General features: G+C 30.9%; 2 protein-coding genes across 2 annotated transcripts in view; one reads left to right on the top strand and one right to left on the bottom strand.

The window, feature by feature from the left end:
• LOC130675696 (glycoprotein 3-alpha-L-fucosyltransferase A) overlaps positions 1-23,010 on the top strand; it is a 67,586-nt gene that overhangs the window by 42,716 nt on the left and 1,860 nt on the right. The window lies entirely within an intron of this gene.
• LOC130676393 (uncharacterized) lies at positions 18,054-20,668 on the bottom strand. Its single transcript, XM_057482544.1, has 4 exons — positions 20,643-20,668; positions 20,069-20,302; positions 19,502-19,991; positions 18,054-19,441 (listed from the first exon to the last, which is right to left on the bottom strand). Exons 2-4 carry the CDS (start codon positions 20,177-20,179, stop codon positions 18,054-18,056), a joined length of 1,989 nt encoding a protein of 662 aa, XP_057338527.1. The 5' UTR covers positions 20,180-20,302; positions 20,643-20,668.

The following is a 23,010-nucleotide window of genomic DNA, read 5'->3' as shown; positions in this document are numbered from 1 at the left end:
ACCGCCAGGATATAACAATAGGTTAATTATAATGCAATATACAATGTATGAGATAATAGGGCTAGATTCTTATATAATATCGAATTTATATAGCTTTTGTAAAATAGCTCTATGAAAGGAAAAAAATCCCAGATTAATAGTTTAACAATTATCGCACTTTCAATGTTGATGTTCGTGCTACAAAAAATTGTTAATTAATTAATGGATAACTAATTGAAAAATCGCTATAAAAATTTTTGATCGCCGGATTATTGTTCATTGATCTATCCTGTAGGTGCCTGAATTTTTTTATTTCTTAATTTTCATATTTAATAAGTTTAAATAATATTTTTTTCTCACCTCCGGGCGGAAAGCGTCAACTTTCGTCCCGCTGTGCAAAACGAAGTTGCCGCTTCCCGCCTCCGTCGAGGAGAAAAATAGTATACACTCCTCGGGAAGTAAATAAGAAAGCCTCAGATCACATGTTTGTTGACCTCGGCTTCGCCTCGGCCAACAATTACATGTGATCTGAGACATTTCTTACTTTACTTCCCTCGGTGTGTAATATACTATAACTTCCCGCGGAGAAAATCGACGATTTTCTGGAAATTCGGGAAGCTATTGGTTTCACCCCGATTTTCAAAAACCGGGTTTTCATCATATGTCGACATTTGAAGGTGCTAGGATGCTATTCTGACATTTTCAGAGCGATGTATGTGTGTGTGTGTGTGTGTGTGTGTGTGTGTGTGTGTGTGTGTGTGTGTGTGTGTGTGTGTGTGTGTGTGTGTGTGTGTGTGTGTGGATGTAAACCTCTCATATCTTTTTGATGAATGAACCGATTTAGATAGTTCTTGCGGCATTCGAAAGATATCTTCTGAACTTAGATTTTCCAAAAAATTTTAGACCATTTAGTCAAATAAACTCTGAGATATTTAAGAAATACGAAAAAAAAAAAATTTTTTTTCTTCGTTTTTTTCGGATATCACCTCAACCGTCTTAATCGGATAATCCGTTCGAGAGATATCGTCGACGAAAGAATGAAAAAAAATCTTTTTTTTTTGTTTTTCGTGAATATTTCGGAAACTGTCGAATCGATCAATTCAAAAATCTAATCAGCTGTAGAACTTAATAAAACACGTCGATTGCCGCCGCAACCATCAAAATCGGTTAATTCGTTCGCGAGACATTGTGGGAGAAAGAAATGCTAAAAAATGTTTTTTTAGAAAACTATGGCACACAAAAGTATTTCCGAGCTCGGAGAGCTCGAAAATGTATTCACAATGATGTTTTCGAGCTCAAGGAGCTTTTTATTAAACGCATTGATGAAAAATACAAAAAACCAAGTATTGAATAGATGATAAATTAAGTATAAATAATTAACTTCCATACAAAAGATTAATATCTATTAAATATACTCATGCCATAAATTAAAGGAACAGAAAATTTTTAGAAATTTTTTTGTGATTTTTGGAAGGCTGTAACTTTGTCAAAAATAATCGTATCGAGATTTTGAAAAAAGCATTTTATAGATGGCAATCTCAAAACAACCGGCCAACCACTATCCAGATTTTTTTAAGCCACTCTAATATGTATAAAACTAAACATACTTATATGGTTATCTTGAAAACACACGACAAGGAAAAGTTTTCATTAAAATTATATCTAATTTATCCGATCCAAAACATAAAAATTTTTTAATTTGGTGCCAACGGGTGATTAAGAATTTTTTAAATTTTATATACCTTATTAAAAAATCGATCATTTAAACAACACACAATATCAATCAACGGATGTATGAGTCAAACAACAGAACACGCAATATTCAATTACTCAGTTCAAGGGCAGAAAATGGAATATGCAACTTTATAAATTAATAAAATAAAATTATTTTTTTAATTTTCTGGTCAAAAGTTGAATAATTTTGTACGAAAGCAAAATTTTTACAGTTTGTAATTTGGTAATATCTGATGTTCTACACATCGGACACTTAGAGAATCGCTCCACCAATTTTTGATGAAAATTGGATTTAAAATGTTAGATTAAAACGCAAACCTTTGACTAAATTACGCGAGAAACCCTGTACTTTAGAACCCATCTTTGATAAGTATTTTGAATATCTGTTAATTACTTGAATGACAATTGAGTAAAATCAATAAATGAGTATAGCCTTACAAAAGTCACGCAATATAACAACAATACAAATAATTAAACCCGTGTTTCAGCAAAAGTAGTTTGGTTATTGAACAATGCTACTTTTCGCCGTAGTTTAGTTCGTCTCATTTCTAATTTTTGTAAGCGTCTGTCAGATGATTCCGTCATTTTTTTGAACAATATTTCAAAAATAAAAACAGTGATTGTCCACATTAAACTCAATGTAATGAAAAGATAAACTATTTGAAAATCTTCGAACTCTAATTGATCAAATCCACTTTTATATGATTCGATTCTAGCACGTAATTTCTTTTTTCTAGTTATTTCTCTATAACGCTCAAAGCGTTCGACGTAATCAATGTGACCGGATTCAAAAAGATTCATTGCTGCCTTATCGATTTTGTTTTTCAAACTCCAATGTTTACGACTCATAAACACATTGTACGATTTGAATAATAAGTCTTTCGATATATATAAATCTTTATTTACTGCGGAATCACGGAACTTGTAAGCGAATATACAAGCAGCCAAAGAATCTCTCGTAACTGAGGTATAATTTATTCCAATTGCGCGATTTTCGATCAGATCTACATATTCTCTCATAATGGAATAGTAGCAATTACTAAAATCATACATATATTGTTCATACAAGTATTTCTTATCAGAATCACTTGACCATATTTCTGTGTCGGCTATAAAATCGCGGATTCTATTGTCGAGGAAAACTTTATAGTTATGTGAATGTAAGTCATCTAAATTTTCAACCCTCCGGTAACTCGGTTTTGCCAGCAAAGCCATGAGTTGACCCTCTAATGCCGGATTAAACATCAACATAAATAAAGATGCGGATAAAAAAGTAGCACGCATGAATAAACGTTCTATGGGTGTTGTCATCCCCATATTCAATACCAACAACAAGATATCGAATACGGTTTCGATAAAATTAAACTTATTATTGATTAAAATAAGTATAAAAATACTAATTAGGATAATAATCGACGCTATCATAGTTTGATAGCTGAACATATTGTCCACAATTTGGTCAAGGATTGGAATCGAACGCGAATTTGTTACTATTATGAAGCCTTCTTCCGAGTATAGAGGAATAACATCTAGATACTCGTAATAAAGTAGATCGAGTGGTTTTAAATCTATCCATACATCGTAAGTATTATTATTAAATATTTCTTTAATTCTGTCAGAATGTAGTTTATAGACATTGAGCAAATCGTAGTTCATCACCGGTGTGACATTTAACATTGAAAATATATTTTCAAAAACGAAATATGGGTTTCCGATTTGCGATCTGAATGCATCAGGTGTAAATTTATTTGATGAGTAAGCGCCAAGTGCATTAAGTCCTGAGTAACTTGCATGCCCCTCTAATGAAATTCCGATTCGTAAAACAAGTCCTGAATAATGTGCGTAACCTTTCACGGGATAACCGTTCAGAATTCGGGTTTTGTCAAAATGATAATTTTGACACGATTCCGAATCTGTAAGGAAAATTCAACATTTAATAACAAAATAATGATAAATTGAATGCAGAACCATACCGTTTTCAAACGTCTGCCTATACAATGTCCATCGATTATCACTCGTTTTCTTCTTAACTCTAGTCCACGGTTCCGGCGCTCTATCAGTGTAGGGGTTAAATGTATACACCATTGTAGTTTTGTTGACATGATCTCGACAAATGTAAAATGATCCAAGGGCTTCAATGTCCCACACCATTCTCAGTACTTTCATTGCCTTTCCACAGTTTTCACCAACAACGAAAACCAATGACTCGACGCTCCAAATAATCGTCGACTTTATTTCGTGAAGAAGAGCTTTTAGTTTTTTATCAGACTCTGCTGATACAACGTACGAGGGATGATTCGGATAGTACCATTTCATCACTTTTGACTCGAAATCATTATCGATTGTTACAATGGACGCGTTGACCACTTCGTTTATTGAAATTTCGAACATGATGTCAATCAAGTCGACAGTTATTACCGCAGGGTTCAGTTTATCAGGAAAGCACAGCTCAAGTAGTTGTTTCTGTTAAAAAATGCAATAATCAACTTCGCAATATATCTGCATCAATCACTTCACTTGTAAATCTATAATTAGGCTACTGAGAGCTTGCTTTTTATTTAACGGTATGGGAGTATGGAAATTGTACGTCAACTGAAGGAAGCGTTCTTAGGGCTGTTAGTATAGGTACCAAATGAGCAATTATCGACTTACATACAATTTTACTGGCTTTTGAAAGTTTTAAATATTTGAAAATATTATTAAAGTTATATGCTTTCTCAGTTGATTATCGAAATCTCAATTTTTATTTCACTAAAAATGCCTCATTAATTTACTATTTACAATAATAAAGAATTAATTGAATCGTTTATTTGAAAAACCCCATAAGTCATGTTTTTTACGAAATTGCGTTTTTCATTTTTGGGTTCTTTGGATGTCCCTCCATAGAAATCAATCGAAATGTGCATCAAATCAGCGTTTAAAAAACAATTAACGGGGTGACAGGAATTTCATCTAATTGAGAAACCCCATAAGCCAATGATTCAAATGAACGTGTGCAGTTTTAGTTTTACAGAAATAATTTTTATTTTTTTTTATTTAAAATTCGCGCTTTTTTGGGAATTTAATTTCAAATATTGTTTTATTGTTGACTGTTATGTGACTCATTAAAATGTTTAAATTAATTATAATTTTTTGTAATTTCTGAGTTACAGAGTTCAAATACATATTTGATACTTCATTTTATCAGTGTAATAAATGATTTGAGTGAAAACATTTAAAAAAACAATGATTTTTAATCCTTTTTATCCGTTCGGTTGAGAAACCCCATAAGTCAATCAACTTTAAATAATTTTTTTAAGTAGTTTCAGTTAAAAATTAAATTTATCTTGTTGGAATCTTTTTCAGAGACGCTAACATTATTGTATTCAATTATTTATTTATTATTTTAATGTCAAGTTTTTAAAAAAAAAAGTTTTTTGTGTTTCCTGAAAAATTTTGTTTTCTTGACTTATGGGGTTTCTCTAATAAACAATTCAATTAGTATATTAAAAAAATTATTTAATGATCAATTACTTTTACAATTTTTATTAGATTTTAATATAAATTAATTATTTTGTTAACTTTTGCGAAAATTGAAAATTTAAAAAAAAAAGGAAGTCATTGGTTTTGGTCCGATTCTCGAAAACAGAGTTTTGAACAGATCTTGACGTTTTAAGGTCCTATAGGAAGCTATTCTGACTATTTTTAGGACGATGTCTGAGTGTATGTATGTGTGTATGGACGTATGTAAATTTTCTTTAACTTATGAACGAATAAACCAATTTGGCTTTTTGAGGTGGCCTTTGAAGCGGTTAATTAATTCCAAAGTGCTATGAAATATTGAACTTGATCGGTACTGTGCGTTTCGAGATATTCCAAAAATAAAATTTTTTGAAAAATTTTTTTTATTTTATAACTTTTAGTGTACTTGATAGATTGATATTAAAGTCTACACGGAGAAAAATGATGGCTCGAAACCTACCAATTTTTATTATGCTGTCGACCAAACTTGAAACAGGAAGGGAAGCATCCAAAAAATTACTATGCTCTTATGAAAAATTGTTATGCCGCATCACAAATATATAGAAGTAATTGTTATTAAATCTTATCGATAAGTGTCTCGCGCGTAGTAAATATTATGATACAGCATATAAATTTTTCGCATGACCCTAGTAGAAACGTAATCAAGTATCTGGTCAGTAACTGGCTAGTTTAACTAGACTTAAGCTAGGAACTAGCTAGTATAATATCCAGTAACTGTCTAGTAACTGGCCAGTTTTACCTGATAACAAATAAAACATGGCGACTCTTGTTGATCTTGAGGTTATTGAGTATTAAATATTGATTTTATTACAATTAAAAATTATAATAATAACAACAACAACAATAATAATAATAATAATAATAATAATAATAATAATACACGGAAAAGTTATAAAATTTATTTATTAATTTATTATATTATATTTTTAAATATAAAACGAGAAACATTAATAACATAAAACAATAAAAATAATATTTATTTTTTTCGATTTCCCTCCCAGTCTTTTGCATTGCTTAAAATTACTCCCACAGCTTGTAAAATATCTTTATTAATATATTTTAAATAAATATTAAAATTTTTTTAATAATTCGTCTAGATGACAATCTGGAGTATTTGTTTTGATTGCCCACAACTGTAATTCGTTTATTGTGTCGATTTTTTTAACTTCATCCATTTTTTAAAATATATTACCGATTATTTTTATTTTGAAAGACACAATTTTTATTTTTTGTTAATTATTTGTATTGTTTCTTGATGTTTACTAAATATTATTCAACTTACAGGTTAAAGTGAAAAAATAAACATACACATACACTAGTATAAGTAGAACATCAGTGTGACCAATGTTTACGATTCAGTTATAGGTGGCGCAACTTCCAATTTTTACCTAGTTTCACTAGCCAGTTACTGGATAAGATTGCTGGCCAGTTACTAGATATGAACGCTAGCCAGATACTAGACTTAATCGAGTAAAAAATTGAACATTTCTACTAGGGGAGCATAATATTGTTCCAGATATCGAGGATGAAAAATTAAAAAAATAACAATTCACTTCGTTTTCTTCGGATAACACATATTGTAATTCCTCATAGGTTCTAAAACTTATACCGGCTCTTTGGCATTATAGCGTTTGTTTATTGCTACATGAATTACTTCAATCGGTTCGTTAATTTAAACAACACCATCATCAAAATTTTTGAATCATTACTATTTCCGACGTTTTTTTCCAGATGTTTATATATTAACTCGCTGGTTTAATTCAAAGTTCACGTAACTCTTAAGAGGAATTCCTATCGATCATTTTTATAAATTTCTGTTCAAAAACATTTAATTTATCGAGCATAATCGCGAGCAAAACTTAGAAAGACAGTCATTACGGATCATTTAAAATGTCTTGAATTCTCGGAGGTTAATACGAAATGTCACTTTTTCGCGCTCAAGGAGCTCGAAAACAGCGGCAAGTTTCGGGACTGGCCCGCAGGGTCAACCGTTTTCCAGATTTTCATTTCTTAAAACCGGGTTTATTTCACTCGAGTAAACTTTTTCAAATTCTCTAGCGAAACAAACACTTGAAAAAAATTTTTTTTTGTTATGGAAAATTTTAAATTCTAATATCGACTGCATTGATCAACTTGCCCCACTCGTTCCTACGAACTGTAACTAACTATTTAAAAAAAAAAATTTTGTTTCTCATAGAAATGATGTTTAACTCAGCCCAAATTTCTTGTGCTTCTACTTAAATTATAATTAATAATAGATTAATTACCGTATCATTGTGCAAAACTGACATAGCCGTAGATTCTGGAGACTCCTCGATGTCATCGCAGTCGACGAAATTTACAATTATTAAATATAAAAAAATAAACTTTAAGAACATCATCATTATCAAAATATTTTTTATAATAAAGTTAAATATTTAATCGCGAAATGATCTGCGAAATACGTGCGTCTATTCTCTTTGACTTTTTAGCTGTAACTAACGACAGAATGAATAAATAAACAAATAGAAATATTAAAAATAATGAAATATAGTGGGAAATAGGAAAGGATACGTGTCCTTTTGTCAATCGATGCGTTACATGTTTCAGCTTTTATTTAAAACTATTTATGCTATTTCGTATTCATAGTCTTACTTTTTTCTAAAACTGCGCAATATACTGCCATTGGAGCCAATTGATTTTAAAAAAAAAAATTATAAATTGACCCACATATTGCCCGTGTTAAATTTATGAATTTAATAAATAATAAATTATTATTGTATTTTTAATTTAACTTGAAAAAAAATGAAATATTATTACGTCAAAAAAGAATTGAGCAAATAGATCTTGCAATATTCATGTAAGATATTTTTATTTAGTTAAAATTATCAAAACTTGATTTTTTTTTCTTCAAATAAAATCTGTCGAAAAAAATTACTTTTGAAAAATTATATTTTCTTTTTTCTAATATTTTAATGTCAATATAAATTTGATATCAAATCATATCCGGTCCGATCCCAAAATTAAATGATAAAACAGATTTATATTTAATAAAAACACGTTTTTATTTTTTCAAAATTTATAAATTTTTTTCTCTTAATTTATAATATGGTACACGATATCTCAGTTATTCAGTTCGCAAATTTTTACTCTTTTGATTTCACTCCGCGTAGTTTTTTCATAAATAACATCAATACCTATGCCCTCTTCTTCAACGACGGAGTCAATTTTACCCTGAAGGGGTTAAGAAAAAAATAATATGCTCGGCATTGATCCTGGAAAGTTTTACCTCGTATACATATCGATCAGACAAATTATAAATAAATATATGCACGCAACATTACATGCCATGTACGGAAAATAATAAATAACCATGACTTCCAGGTCCCTGGAGGATTTTGAAATACTAATTCCTCTGAAAATATTTTACTTAACTTAAATTAAAGGAATCATTCATCACAACAATGATACAAATTTCGTTTAATTTTTCTTTATTTATTAGGTAACAAGTATTAAATTTGATACATTTTCATAATTCAACAATAGATATGTCATTTTTAATAACTTATAGAATGTGCTCACGCTTAAAAAAATTATGAGGGTATAATAAAAAAAAATTCTCCTCGTTCTGAGCTTTAAAAACTTTGAAGTTTCTACGCGTCTCCATAAAAATCATGTTTTTAGGTAAAATTGTAAGGAGATGATTTATTTTATATGTAGTAATTTTTGCTATTCCAAATTAGAAATTTGAGAAAATGAAACACTAGATTTAAATATTTTTTAGATTATAAAAATTCTTGAGGAAACTTTCTTAAGTTACAAATTTCAGCTCAAATGTAGGGATATTTTTTTTTATCATTCTCAAACTTTTTAAGAACAAAAGCGGAAAACACTTTTCTCTGCCACACTAATATATATATTAGACTGGGCCAAAAAAATTGACTATTTTTTTTTTTCATAGCTATATCGAAAATATTATTCAGAATGACAAAAAAAAAATTTCATGAAAGTTTGAGCCCTTAATATTAATTTTAAGAGGTCTATCATCGCTATTTTTAATTTTAATTCATAATTCGATGTTTTACGTCAGAACTGCTAAAACATTGGAGTAAAAAAATTTCTTTCACTTATTCTTATGTAAAATTGAATTCCCTACAAAAAAGGTCTGATTGAAAATTTTTGTCAGACAAGCCGTTTCCGATTAATTAAGCTTAATAAAGTGATATATTTTTTCAATTTGACATTTTTACTTTTGAATTTTGTAACTGGCGAATCAAGAAATATCTAAAAAAGATCATGACAGGTTTTTGAAGGAAATTTAATGCTCTACAAAAAAGGCTTCTTAACATTTTTTGCTAAATTCACTCCTTCGAAAGTTATTCACGTTATTGAAATCGTTTTGACTCGAATTCAACCTTGAATAACTTTCGAAGGAGTGAATTTAGCAAACAATGTTAGGGGACCTTTTTTGTAGAGCATTAAATTTCCTTCGAAAAACTGTCATGGTCTTTATTAGATATTTATTGATTCGTCAGTTACAAAATTCAAAAGTAAAAATGTTAAATCGAAAAAATATCTCAATTTATTAAGCTTAATTAATCGGAAACGGCTTGTCTGACGAAAATTTTTAATCAGACCTTTTTTGTAGGGAATTTAATTCTACATAAGAATAAATAAAAATGATTTTTTTTTACTCCAATGTTTTAGCAGTTCTGACGTAAAACATCAAATTATGGATTAAAATTAAAAATAGCGATGATAGACCTCTTAAAATTAATATTAAGGGCTCAAACTTTCATGAAATTTTTTTTTTGTCATTCTGAATAATATTTTCAATTTAGCTAAGAAAAAAAAAAGTAGCCAATTTTTTTGGCCCAGTCTAATATATATATATATTTATAAAGTTGTTGTCAAAATCACACGTCAAGGAACAGTTTTCACAAAAATTACATTGGTTTTATTCCATCAAAAACATAAAAATTTTTTAATTTTGTGCCAATGAGCGATCAATAATTTTCAAGCTGTATATATTTTACTCAAATGCCAATTATCTTAACGTCACACAATATCGATCAATAAATACGTAAGTCTGTGAAGGGGTGAAATTCATTTATTATCAGGGAAAATCATGATTTTCCGCGGCTGGTCAGTTACCTGAGCCGTAGCCTCTAATGAGTACCCGTTTAAGTTTTTCGACTTGTCCCCGGGCCCGCTAATTGAAGAAGCTCGGACTTCTGTTCCAAAATTAATTAAGTGGAAAGGCCATTTTCCGATAATTGCCGAAAATGACAGAATTGAAGATATATAAGCACAGGATAGTAAATGAAATGGGGAGAGTCGGTCGAGCCGGCAAGTTAGACGGAGGTCTATCTGCGTAAACCTCATCGGGGAGACTGGAACCCAAATGAAAACCCAGAGAGTTGAAGGAAGACCGGGGTGCCATCCAGTGAAAAGTTTAACATCTAGTATTTTCATAATACAATAAATCCAAAAGGAAATTTACGTGAAATCTGAACGCGGCAATGAATTAAGTAATATCATTAATGAAAAATTATAATAATTAAATCTAGTCGATATTGAATTAAAATAAAATAACGTGTGTGTGTGAATGTGTGTGAGCGTGCGTGAGTATGGTCCAGGGGACACAAAATATAGTTAAATGCATGAGAATTATTTCCGGTGGAAATATTTTAATTTACGATCCAGGGGATCAAGGTCGGTGGTCATTCATAAATGTCCGGTGGATTTGTAAATTAGTTTATAAGTTAAATATAAGTCCGGTGGATTCAGATAAATTTTAGATATAAAAGTCCGGTGGACTGATAAAATAATTATAAGTACAATTAAGCCCGGTGGGAAATTGTGTGGGTGATGAAGAAAAGTAAATTTATATTTTTCTGAAATTATGTGTTAAATAAATTTAAATCCTCATCCTTCCTCACTCTTATCAAATTTTAACGACTTTGATTTTCTAAACTAACAACTCCGGTTCTGGAAGGCCGAGTTTATCTTCCGGCGGTGCCTTTATTGGGATCAATTAATAAAGGGGCCAATTATTAGCCAAGTTGAGATACACTCTGTTATAAGTCAAACAACAAAACACGCATCATTTAATTACTCAGTTCAATGGCAGAAAATGGAGTGACAACTTTGTTAATTAATAGAATGAAAATCTAAAATTATTTAATTTCATGGACAAAAAATAAATAATTTTTTCGAAAGCTAAATTTTTACAGTTTGTAATTCGTTAATATCGAATGTTTTGCATATCGAATACTTAGAAAATCCTTTTACCAATTTTTTTGATAATATTTGATTTAGAATTTCAGATTAATGAAATTCAAAACTTCGACTCAATTATGCGAGGAACTCCGTTTCTAAAGCGTCTCTGATAAGTAATTTAAATATCTGTTAATTACTTAAATGACAATTGAGTAAAATCAATAAATGAGTATAGTCTTACAAAAGTCATGCAATATTACAACAATACAAATAGTTGGACGGATTTGTGCAATAACGTCTCAACTTATAAGGTTAATTAAGACGTTATTGCAAAAAACCGTCGAATCAAACCCGTGTTTCAGCAAAAGCAGTTTGTTTATTGAACAATGCTAATTTTCGCCGTAGTTTAATTCGTCTAATTTCTGATTTTTGTAAACGTCTGTCAGATGATTCCGTTAATTTTTTGAACAGTATTTCAAAAATAAAAACAGTGATTGTCCACATTAAACTCAATGTAATGAAAAGATAAACTATTTGAAAATCTTCGAACTCTAATTGATCGAATCCACTTTTATATGATTCGATTCTAGCAGTTAATTTCTTTTTTTTGCCTAATTTTCTATAACGCTCTGAGCGTTCGACGTAATCAATGTGACCGGATTCAAAAAGATTCATTGCTGCCTTATCGATTTTGTTTTTCAAACTCCAATGTTTACGACTCATAAACGCATTGTACGATTTGAATAATAAGTCTTTCGATATGTATAGATCGTTGTTTATTGCATGATCACGGAGCTGGTAAGCAAATATACAAGCAGCTAAAGAATCTCTCGTAACTGATGTTAAATTTATTCCAAGTTCCCGATTATCTATCGGATCTGAATATTCTCTCGTTATGGAATAGTAGCATCTAAAAAAGTCATACATGTATTGTTCATACAAGTATTTCTTATCAGAATCACTTGACCATATTTCTGTGTCGGCTATAAAATCGCGGATTGTATTGTCGAGGAAAACTTTATAGTTATGTGAATGTAAATCATCTAAATTTTCAACCCTCCGGTAACTCGGTTTTGCCAGCAAAGCCATGAGTTGACCCTCTAATGCCGGATTAAACATCAACGTAAATAAAGATGCGGATAAAAAAGTGATTCGCATGAATAAACGTTCTATGCGTGTTGTCATCCCCATATTCAATACCAACAAAAAGATATCGAATAAGGTTTCAATAAAATTAAACTTGTTATTAACTAAAATAAGTAAAAAGATACTAATCAGAATAATAATCGACGCCATCATAGTTTGATAGTTGAACATACTGTCAACAATTTGGTCAAGGATTGGAATAGAACGCGAGTTTGTTACTATTGTGAAACCTTCTTCCGAATATAGAGGAATAATATCGAGATACTCGTAATAAAGTAGATCGAGTGGTTTTAAATCTAGCCATACATCGTAAGTATTATTATTAAATAAATTTTTAGTTTCGTTGGAATGTGGGTAAAATTCATTGTTCAAATAGTAGTGCATCACGGGTGTGACATTTAACATTGAAAAAATGTTTTTAAAAACGAAATATGGGTTTCCGATTTGAAATATGAATGCTCGAGGTGTCAATTCATTTGATGAATTACCGCTGAGAATAGTAAGTCCTGAATAACTTGCATAACCTTTTACAGGATAACCGTCCAGAATTTGGGTTTTGTCAAAATGATAATTTTGACACGATTCCGAATCTGTAAGGAAAATTCAACATTTAATAACAAAATAATGATGAATCGATTGCAGAAACCTACCGTTTTCAAATGTCTGCCTATACAATGTCCATCGATTATCACCAGTTTTCTTCTTAACTCTAGTCCACGGTTCCGGCGCTCTATCAGTGTAGGGGTTAAATGTATACACCATCGTAGTTTTGTTGACTTGATCTCGACAAATGTAAAATGATCCAAGGGCTTCAATGTCCCACACCATTCTCAGTACTTTCATTGCCTTTCCACAGTTTTCACCAACAACGAAAACCAATGACTCGACGCTCCAAATAATCGTCGACTTTATTTCGTGTAGAAGAGCTTTTAGTTTTTTATCAGACTCTGCTGATAAAATGTACGAGGGGTGATTTGTATAGTACCATTTCATCACTTTTGACTCGAAATCATTATCGATTGTTACAATGGACGCGTTGACCACCTCGTTTATTGAAATTTCGAACATGATGTCAATCAAGTCGACAGTTATTACCGCAGGGTTCAATTTATCAGGAAAGCACAGCTCAAGTAGTTGTTTCTGTTTAAAAATACAATAATCAATTTTACAACATATTCGTCATCAACCACTTGTAAATCTATAATTAGGCTACTGAGAGCTTGCTTTTTATTTAACGGTATGGGAGCATGGAAATTGTATGCCAACTGAAAGAAGCGCTCTCTGGGATGTTAGTATAAGTACCAAATGAGCAATTATCGCCTTACATACAATTTTTCTTGCTTTTGAAAGTTTTAAATATTCAAAAATGTTATTAAAATTATTTAAGTATATGCTTTCTCAGTTGACGATCGAAATCTCAATTTTTATTTTTGCCAATTAAAATCATTATTAATTTATTAAAAATGCCTTATCAATTTACTATCCGCAATAATAAAAAATTAATTAGTATATTTAAAAAATTATTTAATGATCAATTATTCGGTTAATACGAAATGTCACTTTTTTCAAGCTCAAGAAGCTCGAAAACAGTGGAAAGTCTCGGGACTAGCCCACAGGGTCAACCGTTTTCCAGATTTTTATTTTTAAAACCGGGTTCATTTCACTCGAATCAACTTTTTTAAATTCTCCAGCGAAACAAACACTTGAAAATTCTGTCTATCGGTTGACCCTGCGGGCCAGCCCTAAAACTTCCCGCTGTTTTCGAGCTGCGTGAGCTCGATAACTTTGTCGTGAATCCATTTTCGGGCTCAAAAATACTTTTGTATGCCGTTCTTTTCGAACAAAATAGTTTTTTACCATTTTTTCTCCAACGATATCTCTCAAACGAATAAACCGATTGAGACGGTTGAGGTGGCAATCGACTCGTTTTATCAAGTTCTAAAGCTGATCGAATTTTGAAATTGATTTATCCAGTCGATTTTGAGATATTTAAAAAAAAATTAAAAAAACTTTTTTTTTAATTCTTTCGACAACGGTTTCTCTCGACCGAATGAACCTATTTTGATGGTTGAGATGGCATTCGACGCGGCTTATAAAGCTTCGAGCCCAGTCGAATTTGGAACCAATCCATCGAGCACATTAAAAGTTATCCAAAAAATCGTTTTGAAAAATGTTTATTTTTGAAATATCTCTGAAGGCACCCTACCGATTAAGTTCAAATTTTTACGGCTTCGAGATATTGACAAGCCGCGTCGAATGAAACCTTAAAGTTCTAAATCGGTTCATTCGTTCAAAAGATACAGGTATTTACATACGTACGTACGTCCATACATACACTCGGACATCATCTTGAAATTAGTCAGAATAGCTTTCTAGGACCTCAAAACGTCGCCATCTGATGAAAATTCGATTTTCGTAAATCGGACCGAAACCAATATCTTCCCGAATTTTTGAAAATTTTCTATTTTCTTAGCGGGAAGTTGAAAAATTTTTTTTTGTTACGGAAAATTCTAAATTCTACTATCGACTGCATTGATCAACTTGCCCAACTCGTTTCTACGAACTGTAACTAACTATTTGGAAAAAAAATTTTGTCTCTCATAAAAATGATGTTTAACTCAGCCCAAACTTCTTGTTCTTCTACTTAAATTATAATTAATAATAGATTAATTACCGTATCATTGTGCAAAACTGACAGATCCGTTGATTCTGGAGACTCCTCGATGTCATCGCAGTCGACGAAATTTACAATTATTAAAAATAAAAAAATAAACTTTAAGAACATCATCATTATCAAAATATTGTTTGTAATAAAGTTAAATATTTAATCGCGAAATGATCTGCGAAATACGTGCGTCTATTCTCTTTGACTTTTTAGCTGTAACTAACGACAGAATGAATAAATAAACAAATAGAAATATAAAAAATAATGACATATAGTGGGAAATAGGAAAGGATACGTGTCCTTTTGTCAATCGATGCGTTACATGTTTCAGCTTTTATTTCAAACTATTTATGCTATATCCTATTCATAGTCTTACTTTTTTCCTAAAACTGCGCATTATGCTGCCATTGGAGCCAATTGATTTTTAGGAAAAAAATTATATATTGACCTATATATTGCCGACAAATTATAAATAAATATATGCACGCAACATTACATGCCACATACGGAAAATAATAAATAACCATGACTTTCAGGTCCCTGGAGGATTTTGAAATACTAATTCATCTGAAAATATTTTACTTAACTTAAATTAAAGGAATCATTCATCACAACATTGATACAAATTTCGTTTTTTTTTTTCTTTATTTAATAGGTAAAAAGTATTAAATTTGATACATTTTCATAATTCAACAATAGATATGTCATTTTTAATAACTTATAGAATGTGCTCACGCTTAAAAAAGTTATGAGGGTATAATAAAAAAAAAATTCTCCTCGTTCTGAGCTTTGAAAACTTGATAGTTTTTACGCGTCTCCATAAAAATCATGTTTTTAGGTAAAATTGCAAGGAGATGATTTATTTTATATGTAATAATTTTTGCTATTCCAAATTATAAATTTGAGAAAATGAAACACTAGATTTAAATATTTTTTAGATTATGAAAATTCTTGAGGAAACTTTCTAAAGTTACAAATTTCAGCTCAAATGTAGTGATATTTTTTTTTATCATTCTCAAACTTTTTAAGAACAAAAGCGGAAAACACTTTTCTCTGCCATAATAATATATATGTATATATATATATATATTTATAAAGTTGTTGTCAAAATCACACGTCAAGGAACAGTTCTCACAAAAATTACATCGGTTTTATTCCATCAAAAACATAAAAATTTTTTAATTTTGTGCCAATAAGCGATCAATAATTTTCAAGCTGTATATATTTTACTCAAATGCCAATTATTTTAACGTCACACAATATCGATCAATAAATACGTAAGTCTGTGAAGGGTGAAATTCATTTATTATCAGGGAAAATCATGATTTTCCGCGGCTGGTCAGTTACTTAAGCCGTAGCCCCTAATGAGTACCCGTTTAAGTTATTTGACTTGTCCCCGGGGCCGCTAATTAAAGAAGCTCGGACTTCTGATCCAAAATTAATTAAGTGGAAAGGCCATTTTCCGATAATTGCCGAAAATGACTGAGTTGAAGGTAAATAAGCACAGGACAGTAGCTGAAACGGGGAGAGTCGGTTGAGTCGACAAGTGAAACGGATGTCCATTTGCCGTAAACCTCATCCTGGAGACTGGAACCCAAATAAAGACCTAGAGAGTTGAAGGAAGACGTCCGAAGTGCTATCCAGTGAAAGGTGTAAAATCTAGTATTTTGGTTACATAATAAATCCAAAAGAAAATTTACGTGAAATCTGAACGCGGCAATGAATTAAGTAAAATCATTAATGAAAAATTATAATAATTAAATCTAGTCGATATTGGTTCATAAATAAACAACGTGTGTGTGTATGTATGTGTGAAAATAGTCTAGAGGACAAAATATAGTTCAATGTGTGAGAATTATTTCCAGTGGAAATATTTCAATTAGAGATCCAGGGGATCAAGGTCGGTGGCCATTTAAAAAAGTCCTGGGGGCCCAATTTTAACCATAGTCCAGGGGACAGTTTGTAAGAAAATAAGGATCAAGGGGATCAGGCCTGTGGCTATTATTGGAAAGTCCGGTGGACTCGTCAATTAGTTTGGAAGTTAAATATAAGTCCGGTGGACTGATAAAATAATGAGAAGTCGAATTAAGCCCGGTGGGAAATTGTGTGGGTGATGAAGAAAAGTAAATTTATATTTTTCTGAAATTTTGTGTTAAATAAATTTAATTCCTCATCCTTCCTCACTCTTATCAAATTTCGACGACCCTGATTTTCAAAACTAACAACTCCGGTTCTGGAAGGCCGAGTTTATCTTCCGGCGGCGCCTTTATTAGGATCAATTAATAAAGGGGCCAATTCTTAGCCAAGTTGAGATACACTCTGTTATGTCAAACAACACAACACGCATTATTTAAATACTCAGTTCAAAGACAGAAAATGGAGTTACAACTTTGTAAATTAATAGAATAAAAATCTAAAATTATTTAATTTCATGGTCAAAAGTTAAATAATTTTTTCGAAAGCTAAATTTTAACAGTTTGTAATTTGGTAATATTGAATGTTTTGCATATCGAATACTTAGAAAATCGTCTTACTAATTTTTTGATAAAATTGGATTTAGAATGTTAGATTAATATAATTCAAAACTTCGACTTAATTATTTGAGGGACTCTGTTTATAAACCATCTCTGATAAGTAATTTAAATATCTGTTAATTACTTAAATGACAATTGAGTAAAATCAATAAATGAGTATAGTCTTACAAAAGTCATGCAATATAACAAAAATACAAATAATTGGAATGATTTTTGCAATAACGTCTCAACTTATAAGGTTAATTAAGACGTTATTGCAAAAATCCGTCCAATTAAACCCGTGTTTCAGCAAAAGCAGTTTGTTTATTGAACAATGCTAATTTTCGCCGTAGTTTAATTCGTCTAATTTCTGATTTTTGTAAGCGTCTGTCAGATGATTCCGTTAATTTTTTGAACAGTATTTCAAAAATAAAAACAGTGACTGTCCACATTAAACTCAATGTAATGAAAAGATAAACTATATGAAAATCTTCGAACTCTAATTGATCGAATCCACTTTTATATGATTCGATTCTAGCACGTAATTTCTTTTTTCTAGTTATTTCTCTATAACGCTCAAAGCGTTCGACGTAATCAATGTGACCGGATTCAAAAAGATTCATTGCTGCCTTATCGATTTTGTTTTTCAAACTCCAATGTTTACGACTCATAAACACATTGTACGATTTGAATAATAAGTCTTTCGATATATATAAATCCTTGTCCATTGCATAATCACGGAACTCGTAAGCAAATATACAAGCAGCTAAAGAATCTCTCGTAACTGATGTTAAATTTATTCCAAGTTCCCGATTATCTATCGGATCTGAATATTCTCTTATAATGGCAAAGTAGCATCTACTCCAATCATACATAAATTGTTCATACAAGTATTTCTTATCAGAATCACTTGACCATATTCCTGTGTCGGCTATAAAATCGCGGATTCTATTGTCGAGAAAAACTTTATAGTTATGTGAATGTAAATCATTCAAATTTTTAACGCTCCGGTAATTCGGTTTTGCCAGCAAAGCCATGAGTTGACCCTCTAATGCCGGATTAAACATCAACATAAATAAAGATGCGGATAAAAAAGTTATACGCATGAATAAACGTTCTATGCGTGTTCTCATCCCCATATTCAATACCAGCAACAAGATATCGAATAAGGTTTCGATAAAATTAAACTTGTTATTGACTAAAATAAGTATAAAAATACTAATTAGAATAATTATTGACGCTATCATAGTTTGATAGCTGAACATATTGTCTACAATTTGGTCAAGGATCGGAATAGAACGCGAGTTTGTTACTATTATGAAGCCTTCTTCCGAGTATAGAGGAATAATATCGAGATATTCGTAATAAAGTAGATCGAGTGGTTTTAAATCTATCCATACATCGTAAGTATTATTATTAAATAAATTTTTAGTTCCGTTGGAATGTGAGTAAAATTCATTGAAGAAATTGTAGTGCATCACCGGTGTGACATTTAACATTGAAAATATGTTTTCAAAAACGAAATATGGGTTTCCGATTTGCCTACTGAATGCTTCAGGTCTAAATTCATTTGATGGATTATCTTTAATTAATAGTCCTGAAGCACGTGCATAACCTTTTACTGGATAACCGTCGAGAATTCGGGTTTTGTCAAAATGATAACTTTGACACGATTCCGAATCTGTAAAAAAAATTCAACATTTAACTTCAAAATAATAATAAATCGATTGCAGAAACCTACCGTTTTTAAATGTCTGCCTATACAATGTCCATCGATTATCACTCGTTTTTTTCTTAACTCTAGTCCACGGTTCCGGCGCTCTATCAGTGTAGGGGTTAAATGCATACACCATCGTAGTTTTGTTGACTTGATCTCGACAAACGTAAAATGATCCAAGGGCTTCAATGTCCCACACCATTCTCAGTACTTTCATTGCCTTTCCACAGTTTTCACCAACAACGAAAACCAATGACTCGACGCTCCAAATAATCGTCGACTTTATTTCGTGTAGAAGAGCTTTTAGTTTTCTATCAGACTCCGCTGATACAACGTACGAGGGATGATTTGTATAGTACCATTTCATCACTTTTGACTCGAAATCATTATCGATTGTTACAATGGACGCGTTGACCACCTCGTTTATTGAAATTTCGAACATGATGTCAATCAAGTCAACAGTTATTACCGCAGGGTTCAATTTATCAGGAAAGCACAGCTCAAGTAGTTGTTTCTGTTTAAAAATCGGACAGATTATATAACCAAACAAATCAATAATGCATATGTATGTGCGTATAAAATATGAATTACCGTTTCATTGTGAAAAATTTCCAAATCTGTTGGTGCTGTATCACTTTTAAGAAGATTGTCACACACAATGAAATTCACAAACAAACTCAAAAAAAAAATTTTACCCCACATTTTCAACGCGATTTCAATGCAATCAAAATTTTAAATTATAGAATGTTCGAAAATTCTCAAATAATCTTCTTATTAAGAATTGATTGCTGCAATTTTAAATAAATCGCGTAACAAATTGAATCGCTGCACAGAAAAAAAAGATATTTTGGACCACGAAAAAATTTGCATTCTGAAATAAAAACGGAAATTTTCTTAGCGCAATAAATTTTATCTCACCCCAAAAAAATTTTCTCCGGTCTTAATAAAATTTTTTTTCACTCCAAGAAAATTTCCGGTTTCAATTCATAATGCAAAAAATTTTATCACGCAAGATAAATTTTTTCGCGCCAAGAAATCTTTTTCTTCTGCGTGAATGCTAAAATAGCATTTATGAACCTGAAGATCGGAACATTTTTCGGGCAACAAAAAAAAAAAAAAAAAAAAAAAATTGGAAAGTGAAAAATCTACTTGATGACTAGATTACTGAGATATTTCTCATAAAGATGCTGGTATGTCGGCCAAAAATCTTAGGCCACCCCAAACCGGAACCACCCCTTAAGCAGTCAGATCACACAAATTTTAATATTTTCGCTGTGCGAAAAACGTTCCGATCTTCAGGTGCATATAGCATTCGTGTCCATCCACTTCAACTTATTGCTCATAACTGACAACTCAATAGTATCATTCGCTGAAATATCTACTTCATTAGTTGTTAAGGATACGTGTTCATACGTGAGGATCTCTTCGATTTTTTTTGCGCGCCAATGAGTCCTCGAGAAGTATATGACGCATATTATTAAACGTATAATGCATTGGCATACACTCATATACTTATTATAGCAAAACAAATATATTTATATTACATAGTATTCAGTTTACAGATGAATAATTGAAAGATTCATTTTTTCCCAGCATCATTAATCATAAAAATTGTCTTAAAAAAATATTTGCCTAGAACTGGGCGCTACAGGATTCAAAAATATTCACCACAAGTATTAGTCATTACATATTTTCTTTTCGAATAGATGTATATATTTTTTTGCAACGTTTAAAGTTGATTGTTACTGCAAACCACTTTCATTTATTAGTAAACTATTGATTTACAGAAATATAGAGACTGGGGCATGACGGCACCACTTAAGCGAGTAATTATTTGTTGTGGCTTTTAGAATACCGGTTGCAAATTTTTTTGTTATTACAAAAATTTTTCATTATTTCACGATAGTAAAAAAAGAAAGTTTATCTAGGGCTTATAAAATATGGGTGAATTTTGAGTAAAAAAAGAATCTTTTTAAAACATTGTAACGTTTCCGTTGATTCTATATTATTACAATTAGGTCTTCGGACATTCCGTTGGAAAAATTTTATCCAAATTCCACGAATTTCATCGCGATGGTGTTTGTCAGAGTATATAACCTGAGATGCAATGTTGCGATATTTAATTTTTATATTTCATTGTACTTTGGATGAAAATCCAGAGGAACCAGTCAGTCGATGAACATCTTAGGCCCTCGCCGTATGTATGGAGACCAACCGGCTTCAATCAAATTTGGAATTTTTAAAATATATTCACCTTCTTATGAATTGAATGTTTTATTCTACTTCTCAAACTCTATAAAATACCTGAAAATTTGAGAGAGCTCAGCAACAGGTGCACCTGGGGTCGATGATACCCGAACGCCACTCGCCTTTTAATTTTTCATGAAACTGGATTTTCCATGTAACAACATATTTCTCAAAACGTATTTTTACTACATTTTACCCCGGGTCAAAAAATTAGATCTGTTTTTAAATAAATGATCAATTCAAATATTCTTTCTTGAATTTAAGTTTATAAATCGTATTTATTTTATATAAGAATTTAATCTGTTTTTGCTTGTACTATTCCTTATCTAGGCCAATATCAGACTTATTTTCGTATGATACTTAGTCTGTTTTAAATCGCGTTTAGACTAAAAACAGACTTTTTTATTATAATTCATGGTATGTGTTCAATTGTTTTTAAGGTCAAAAACAGACTTTATTTACTATAATTTTTAGTCTATTTCTAATCGCTTTTAGATCAAAACAGGATTTTTTACAAATATAAATAATAATAATAATAATATAGATTCATAAATTTAATTTAATTTTCTTGATATTTGAAAGATGCTAATGCGCTTCCGTAATAAGATGTTACAAGAATTTTGATGGTTTCTAATGCCAAAATATTTTCGATTTTATCCAGTAAATAAGGAAATTTTCTTGACATTTTAAGAGTTATTTTATTACTTTTATTCAATACTATAAATATTCAATCAAGACAACTAAAACATAAAGCTGTCAAACTTTCATTAACTGGCGACATTTTTAAACAAAAGACACTAAATAAATAGTAAACAAAACATAATCAATTCTGTAACTTAATATATTTTTTATAAATATTGCCCATAAATAAAAATATTACTAGTCCATGATTTAATCTAGTTTAGTCCTTGCAAATTTTCAGAACTAATATTTATTAAAGTTCAATAATTAATCTAGTTTTGTCTGCCCGTAACGCAATTGTTTTCTAAAACAACAGATCACCCCGAGTCGAAAATTCAGACCTGTTTAAACTGTAATTTTTTCTAACAATTCTCAGAAAATTGAGTGGTCACGGGAGAGCCTGCTCTATAATATACCATATGAACTGGACGCCTGGTTTGACTGTAAATAGTGGAGTTTTGTCCCATTTTAACAGGATTACATTCAAACCAGGCGTCGAATAATAATAACAATTTAAATAATAATTATTATTTTTCTTGTACCGTGCCTAGGGATGCAGGTTCGAACCCTACTTAAGAACATGATTTTTTTTTAATAATAATAAT

The sequence above is a fragment of the Microplitis mediator genome, chromosome 10 (assembly GCF_029852145.1).
Source record: "Microplitis mediator isolate UGA2020A chromosome 10, iyMicMedi2.1, whole genome shotgun sequence".
In the NCBI taxonomy this organism is placed as follows: domain Eukaryota; kingdom Metazoa; phylum Arthropoda; class Insecta; order Hymenoptera; family Braconidae; genus Microplitis; species Microplitis mediator.
Note: the sequence above shows the minus strand (reverse complement) of the source record. Positions and strands in the feature narration are given on the sequence as shown.